Source organism: Durotheca rogersii (genome assembly GCF_024521655.1).
Source record: "Durotheca rogersii strain YMJ 92031201 chromosome Unknown GGS23scaffold_15, whole genome shotgun sequence".
NCBI classification, from domain to species: Eukaryota; Fungi; Ascomycota; class Sordariomycetes; order Xylariales; family Xylariaceae; genus Durotheca; species Durotheca rogersii.
Genome location: NW_026251246.1, coordinates 428951 through 437349, shown reverse-complemented (window position 1 = coordinate 437349; position 8399 = coordinate 428951). Strand labels below are relative to the sequence as shown.

Genomic DNA, 8399 nt, shown 5'->3' with positions numbered 1-8399 from the left:
TCGCTCTGTTGCCTGTTCCCCCATCTGCCCACGCGCAGTCCCGTCCGCAGCAACGTGCGTAAGGTCGAGATGGATCGTTCGCGACGATATACCTATATATACCCACCATGCCTCTCGGGGCACGTCAATTATGCGTGCGCCAGAGACGGAGGCCTTTTAGGGTTATTAGGGTTGCTATATCCACTAGTCTCGCAGCCACGGCGGAATAAGCAATTCGCGATATTATTCGTGGCATGGGTTCGGCTCCAAGGCTCAATGACCGTTATACATATGGCCGTGCCATTGTCCTCCCTCCTTGATGCTTGGTACCCGCTACTCTAGCATTATTAACGAGAACAAAGACGGATACGTTGTTTGATAACTATGTTCTGCTTCGCCCGGCGCCCAGCGTGCTTCTTTGTTTTCCCGCCCTCTACTTATCATGTTTACTTTATCCTCGTGGATTTTTGCCAGTCGTAGCGAACTGTTCAAAATATCTCACTTGCTCGCACCATTGGATATCCGCTTACAGTATGGACTCACAACTAGTCAATCTCAGGAAGCTGAAGGCGAGGGCTCATGCTCTGGGTCGCCGCGACTCCGGTGGTAGTACGATTCTTAATCCCTTCAGGCGCATCAGCTATGGACCTCCACCGCGCAGTAAGACCATGGGTGCTGCAGAGGAGGGTAAAGCAGGCGATCTCGGCCTCGACCCTTCGACGGTTGCCGCGTCGGCGACAACCCAGGGACGAGCTGCTAGGAATAGCAATGAGTTGAGAGGCGCCCGCGGCGAGCAGGGTGACATATTCGAATCTCAGGCGACGACGACTGTTGGAAACGATACGGCAAGCACCACCAGCATGCGACATCGAGGGGGGCCAGAGAACCACACCGACGACCTAAGCAGCATCCACGAGGAAGAGCCGGAAAAAAAGAAGAAAGACGGCTACTTCTTCAAGCATATCGAGCCCGCGACGCCTTTCACCACGTGGAACCAAATCCAACGTGTCTTCTTCTGCTCACCCATCAATATCCTAATCCTCGCCGCGCCCGTGGGAATTGCTCTGCACTTTATTAACTATGACGGCCGCGTGGTGTTTGCCGTAAACTTCATCGCCATCGTCCCCTTAGCAGCGATGCTGAGCAATGCCACCGAGGAAATCGCCATGCGGACAGGCGAGGTCCTTGGCGGGCTTATTAACGCATCTTTTGGGTAAGTTTCCTCGCTCATATTTTGCTCTTAACTTGTACGAAGCGTCGTCCTGTGCTGACTGTAACTAGGAATGCCGTGGAATTAATCGTGGCTATCATAGCTCTCACCCAGAACCAGATCAAGGTCGTGCAGACGTCGTTGGTCGGCAGCATCCTGTCGAACCTCCTTCTCGTCCTGGGCTTCTGCTTCTTCTGCGGCGGCATCAATCGCCGCGAGCAATACTTCAACACGACGGTGGCCCAAACCGCGGCCAGTCTGCTGGCCCTATCCGTCGGAAGCCTGATCGTGCCGACTGTTTTTGCGCACACGGACGATTTGAACCAGGCCGATGTTACCCTAAGTCCTGATGCCGTCCCTAGCATATCCCACGGCGTTGCCCTCATCCTGCTGATCGTCTACGCTTCCTACCTCTTCTTTCAGATGAAGACCCACGTCACTCTGTTCAATGAGGAGAGCCAAAAAGTGCCCTCGAAAAACATTTTCGGTAAAAAGGGGGTTGACAGGACGGTTGCCTCCGCGATTACCATGACGGGGGCTAGCAACGCCGGAGTTCGTGACGAGAGCGGCAAGGTGAGGGAGGTGATGCAGACCCCCGAGCCCGTGGAGGAAGAGGAAAGTCCCCAGTTGAGCTTTCTTGTCGCCTTCGTCACTCTGATCTGCGCTACCGTCGTTATCGCGCTCTGCGCCGAAGGGATGGTGGGTGGCATCGAGGCCATCACGTCGTCCGGGGCCATCAGCGAAGAGTTCGTCGGTCTTATTCTCCTCCCGATCGTCGGAAACGCCTGCGAGCACGCGACAGCGGTCACCGTGGCGATCAAGGACAAGATGGACCTCGCCATCGGTGTCGCCATCGGATCCTCGATGCAGGTGGCGCTGCTCCTGATCCCACTCCTCGTTATTATCGGCTGGGGCATGGGCAACCAGGACATGACGCTCGCCTTTGACACGTTCCAGATCATCGTCCTCTTTGTATCCGTCCTCCTGGTCAACTACCTGATCGGTGACGGCAAGAGCCATTGGCTGGAAGGCCTGGTTCTGGTATGTCTATATGCCATTATTGCTACCTGCGCCTGGTGTAAGTTAACCTCCCCTCCCCCTTTCTCTGTTTCTCTCGCCTTAATTTCAAGCGGAAGCTAATTATCTGCCTTAGTTTATCCTATCATTAATGAGAGTACATCTTCGTAGGTGTACTGTCCGACGAGTTCCTCGTAACCATGGTGTCGGAAACACAACGCTCGACTTCGGTTCTCGTACAAACGACCGACAAACGATTATTCTAATTTGTCCAGTCGTCGCGATGCGCCGTATCATTTGCCATCTGGCCCGTCTGTCTTTCTCACTTCCAACCCCTCTCTTTCCCGGTCCGCCGACCTGACCAAAACTTGGCATGTTTTATTATTATACCCCGTATCACAGAAACGATATTGTGATCTGCCGTTTCGCGTTGCTTTTTCCCTCTATCCTTCTCGGCCAGGCTATTACATTCGGCCAGGCCGGGATGTCACTACAGAGTGAAAAGGAAATAAACTCGGGTGCCGTTTTCTTTGTTGCTTTTTCTTCATCCCTCTGAAAAAGAAGTTGAGTAATGGAGCTTCAGTGAGAAGCCTAACCTCTCACAGTTTGAGAACTAAGGCGTTAAGGCGAAATGCTATTTGTCTGTGGCGCATAGACGGTTAGCCAGGCTAAGCGGGTAACCAAGGCCTCGTTTAGGGAAATCCCGAGAGAGCAAGGGAGGGTGCTCTTGGCAATCAGCCAAGTTCGGCACTAGATAGGGAATGCCTGGGGCAAGTAGAGCTCTGACTGAGGTGATGAATTAAACGGGATTAATAGCATCTTTCGACTTTGTGTGCGTGGTTCATGAGGCGTTTGCAAGCACGACTCTGGGTGTGGCTTCAGCCCACAGGGGTTATACTGCTTGGAGAAGCTATCTACCTACTTCATATTTGCTTTTTGCTGTCTATCGTTCCTGGGTCACAGCAGTACAGGCCACTGTATACCCGACAAGAGAGCCTACCTTCCTACCAGCACGCTCTCGACCTCTCTGTCCGCCTCAGTTGATAACCGACTAGCCAACCACCTACATCGGTTATACAGAGGCGCTACGTACGACCGGGGTCACCTCGGGTTGAGTAACACGCCGCGGCGGCGTTCTTATCTCCGGGGCCCCGCGTGCTAGATACGTCGGCCCGATCCTTTCTAAATCTTGGCTGACTGGCTGGCTTGGTCGCTCGTTATGGGAACCTGTATGTGGATGCGGTAGCCGACCCGTCATCTACCCGGGACACAATGTGGATAGGTCCGCGTGCGCAGACCGAGGCGCGTCAGAAGAGGTGTAATAGGCAGGCAAAGGTGACGTATCTGCTCTCCCCTGTCTCACCTCCTTATCCTGTTATCCCCTTCTCTGCCCCCGCCTCGTTGTTGCCGCCTCGTGCCCACGTGTTATCGATGTGCGCATGCATACGTACGTGGTGCGGCGGGCTAGACGTGGCGGTGGGCGTCTCTTTCCTATCTCCTTTCTAGGCTGTCGATCCGTCAGACGCCTCCGCCAACGACTGCCTTGACTGACGGACTTCGGCGGGCGTGTGGGATGTGACGTGCATCCTGAGCGCGATCCACAGACCGCCTTTCGCAGGTAAGGAGGCCCGACACATCATGTTTTTTTCATCCTGTTTCTCCTGGTCCGCCCTGATTTCTGCGCCTCATTCGCTGCTCGCTGGTAGGGCAGAGCCTGCTCCCGCGCCACGCAGGTTTCGGCGCAGTGCTGGCGACTGGGGAGACAGCGCTGCTTCTAGAGCGCGGCCACGGCTGTCCTGCTGTCGCGGGTCGGCGTGAGTTGTCGGACGGGACGCCGCGGGAAGGTTGGGCATCCAGTCGTGGCGTGGTGTGGCGTGGCGTGGGTGCTATTAGCCATAGGGAAGAGGGGTCGCGCAGGCAAGGGACTGCAGAGGGGGTGGACACGCAGGTGCCTGAGGCCAGGAGGCGCAGGAATCCGGATCCCGGGTGTTGCATTATGATTCATCGATGCCGCGTACGAGTGAAGCCCGACGTGACTTGTCGCAAAGCCTGCGGGATTGATACCGCGTCTATTACCTATAGCCTCTGGTTGGGTGTGGGCGAGACGGAAGATCCCTCGCGTGCGTGACGAGGATGAGGGAAATATTATCAAATAACAATTACCAGGGGTGGGGTATAACAGGTTGACCTCGGGCTGGATCGCAGATATAGGGGTAGTTGGATACTCGCAGCGGTCAGATAGACAAACGGGATGGTGTGTCGGTAAGAGGAAAGTTGTAGTTTGTTTTGGGGGGGGGAGAAGGGGATAGAACCTAGGAGAGGAATAGGGGTTGATGGTGAAGGAATAGTTAAGTTACTATTTACGGACCTCGTTTGGGCACTCAGCTTCAGTGCTGGTGACCTTCTACTTATTACCCAGCGAGCATTATGGGCGTGCCTGATCTTTCGAGCGAGCTAATACATACGCAGAGATTTAACTCCTCCGGGGCTGCGGTGCAGAAAACTCGGAAACAAGAATCAATGGGCAATTATTGATTACTATCGCTAGTTCATTGCATGCAGCAATATTATAAGAGTACTTCTGGTGCCAGGCGTAAAGGCCGAAAGCCAAGTTAGTCGGTATAACGAAAACGAATTCACAGCCAATCCGACGCTCTAATGTGTCTAACCGCTATCGTCGCATTCTTCTCACCCCGCCACATCGCAACTCTACCGCTACCAATTATACCTTCATCCTCCTCCCGTACTCCTCACTCCTCCTTGATCCTCAGGACGGCCTTGCCAAAGTTCTTCCCCTCAAACAGCTCGACAAACGCCTCGGCGGCGCGGTCGATGCCGGTCGTGACGTGCAGGCGGGCGCGCAGGCTGCCGTCGGCGAGCCAGGCCTGGACGTCGCGCTGGTGGCGGGCGGCGTAGGCGGGGCCGAAGTCCGGGTCGGAGACGAAGAAGCCGCGCATGGAGAGGCGCTTGAAGAGGAACTCGACGAGGTTGCGGACGCCGGCGCGCTGCTCGAGCGGGCGGTTGTAGTCCTGGATCATGCCAGAGACGACAACGCGGCCGTGGGTCTTGAGGTGGGCGAGCGCGGCCTCGAGGTGCGCCCCGCCGACGTTCTCGTAGTACACGTCGATGCCGCCGGGCGCGAGCCGCGCGAGCGCCGCCGCCGGCGCCTCGCGCTTGTAGTTGAACGCCGCGTCGAAGCCGAGCTCGCGCGTGACGAACGCGGCCTTCGCGTCGGACCCGACGGACCCGATCACCGTCATGCCCTCGCGCTTCGCCAGCTGCCCGACCATGGACCCGACGGCGCCGGCGGCGGAGCTGACGAACAGCGTCTCGCCGGCGCGCGGCCGCCCGATCTCGTACAGCGACGAGAACGCCGTCAGCCCCGGCATGCCCAGCGGGCCGAGGAAGTACTCGGCGGGCAGCGCGTGCGGGTTCGCGAGCACGGCGACGCGGCCGAGCTGCGCGGCGCTCACGGCGGCGAACTGCGCCACCGGCAGCGGCGCGCCGACCACGTCGCCGGCGCGGAAGCGCGCGTCGTCCGACGCTAGCACGCGCGCCACCGCGTCATTCTCCACCGCCGCGCCGACTGCGAACGCCGGCTGGATCGACGGCTCCGCCGGGTCGCGCAGTCTGAATCGCAGATACGGGTCCAGCGACACCGAGAGCACCTCGACTACCAGCCCGCCCGCCGGCACCGCGGCTAGGTCGATCTCTCGCTCTTCGATCGCCAGGTGCTCGCCCGGCACCGGCTGCGAGGTCGGGATCTTTTTGAAGACGAGGGTCTTGTTGGCGACCATGGCTGTCTGAAGAAGGGGGGGGGGGTTAATTATAAGGGGTGGGTATAATACGTCGGAAGGGGGAAGGGTAGGAGTGATTTGGATGTCTAGGCGACTTTGGTCTAGGCCGAAGCTGTGCTATGATGGCGAGTTGCTCGAATTCTGCGGCTCCCTTTCCGTTTTGGACCGCCGGAACGCCTCCTTATATAGGCACCTCCCATCTTTGTGCTCTCGCCTCTGATAGAACAACGGCGACTTTCGCCTTCGGATACCTACGTGTGCATGAGTAATCAATGGCCCCTCCGGCGGACCGAGCTCGAAGCCGGGCTGCCTATCCCACAGACGCAAGGCCTGCCGTCGGCTAACCGCAGCCATACACGGCCGCGCCGGCTTACCAACGAGGGGAAACACCAACGCAACCCTCCTCAGGTGGGAAGTTGGTCCGTTTCGGCGATGGCTCGCGGTTTGCCCGGTGTTGAGCGGCCCAGCAGCGAATAGAAGCCGCGCGCATATAAAGCTGCGAGGTCATTCTCGGGGTGGTTCGTGGCGGGCGGCCCGCGGTAGCTGTGTCTTGGGTAGGTAAGATGACGGCACCGGCGAGGGTGATTTCAAATCCAAAAGGGGGGGACGGCCGAGGGACCCGCTACGGCGATATGTGCACGTAGCGGAGCAGATATATATAGTAAACGGGTAGTGATTGCGCGTGTAAGGAGATTCCTTGGTTCGGCGTTAGGCTCTTTAGTCGCATATCCTCGCCAAGCCTCTAACGCCGCGGCGATAACCTCCCCTTATGCTCTGTCATTCTTCTTCGCCGCGTTGACAACGTCTTGTGGGACGCTGATTTGCGGGCACTGCGAAGGAGAGTATCGCTTCGAAGACCGAGTTCCTTTGTTCTATCTAGTGGGCAATTATTAATAATGGTGATTTCATTTTGGACGTTGAGGGAATACATGCTTCGAGACACGCTTTTGTTGCTTATCAGGCTACAGCATTCCCAGATCGGCACCGGTTACCGGCAAGCCATATAGACTGAGCTCAGGTGTGGGGTGGAGAGGGTGGTAATGGGGTGAGCGGTCCTGTCATGTCGTCGCTGGATGTCTATCACTGGACGAGGGCGTGTGCAATGAGAAGCTTGGCATCCGGCGAAAAGGCTTGCCTATGCTGACTTTGGTATTTCGTTCATAGGCAGCGATGCCGCAGACGAGAGAAGTATGGGGGCCAGGGGACGGAGAGCTGTTCGGTGTTGAGGGACGCCTCACCGAAGACGCGAAGCCTGGGCTTCCCCCTATCCCTACGCTTAGCCTCCCTCCCTTTATAGTACAGTAAGTAACTGAAAATGACTGAATTTCCGACGAATAAACGACCACTAGATCAGGTCGGATTCAAGAACAGGGCTTGAGCTCGGTTGTCTCTATATACCCAATCCTGTTTACCCAAGTAGGTTACCTATTCTATAAGTTACTAAGTAACTGCTTTGCTAAGGAGTTACTTGAAGCTTGGCTCCGTCGTGGTAGTTTAGGTATTGGTGGCGTGCTTTGGGGTACTGCGGAAGGCATCGATGGCCACATCTGCTTAAATTTCTTGTGCGAAGCCTTTTGCCTTCTAATCTCTATCTTGCTCGTGGTCTGAAGTAGCTGCTCGTCGGTTCTTTGTTCGAGCGGAAGATACGATGAGCAAGGCGTGTGATGATATGTGGATGTGTGGGAGCGGGAGGAATCGCCATACGGGATGAAGCTGAGCTGCAGCAACGAAGGAAGCAATTGGAAGAGGATGGGGAGGCGCTAGCTCTGGTCGTTGGGCATCTCAAAGGTGGCCGGAGTGATACCGGCGGCCAGGATCGCACCCGAATACCAACTCTCGTGAAACAGGCCGCTAATCATGGCGCGCTCCTTCGGGCAGCATAACTCGGATAGAAGCGAAGAGGCACCCGTAATAACGAAGAGAATCCCAAAGCCGAGGGGGAACCGAGTGACGATCAACATAGCACCTACGTCAGTATTGTACCAGCCCTAGTTTCCCGAGATACGCGAAGTGGCGCATGCATACCGCTAATGAAAGCAATTTGGATGAAGACGATGACGACGACAATAAGAGATCCAAGCACGATGTTGAACTTCCGGCTGGAGCGGCCGTTGACCCACGGTACGATGGGAAATGACTCTGATGGATCTGACATTCATCATTGCGAATATAATACCGAGGATAGCGCCGTCCGGGTGACCGAAGTCTGGAGACGGGCAAGGTAGTTAGTTAGAGGCAGATGGTAGTGACAGTAGGGCTAGGTGGCTTTTACCTCGCTTATATCCCACCGCTAGGAAAAGACTAGAAAAGAAAGGTAAGAAGGTAGCTAGAAAGGCATAGAAAGAAAGAAGTAAATAGCTGTAATTAGTAATGGCTATAGGTCTAAGTCTAACTAA

General features: G+C 56.1%; 2 protein-coding genes across 2 annotated transcripts; one reads left to right on the top strand and one right to left on the bottom strand.

The window, feature by feature from the left end:
* Positions 1-512: 512 nt before the first annotated feature.
* On the top strand, positions 513-2454 carry GGS23DRAFT_611192 (Calcium/proton exchanger; the record flags this gene model as incomplete). Its single annotated transcript, XM_051520384.1, has 2 exons — positions 513-1192; positions 1261-2454. The coding sequence occupies 2 exons, from the start codon at positions 513-515 to the stop codon at positions 2327-2329; spliced, it is 1749 nt and encodes a 582-aa protein (XP_051370710.1). The 3' UTR covers positions 2330-2454.
* A 2502-nt stretch (positions 2455-4956) lies between these two features.
* GGS23DRAFT_605918 (uncharacterized protein) lies at positions 4957-6003 on the bottom strand (the record flags this gene model as incomplete). The annotated part of the gene is made up of 1 exon (XM_051519838.1): positions 4957-6003. The coding sequence occupies one exon, from the start codon at positions 6001-6003 to the stop codon at positions 4957-4959; it is 1047 nt and encodes a 348-aa protein (XP_051370709.1).
* Between the last annotated feature and the right edge of the window lie 2396 nt (positions 6004-8399).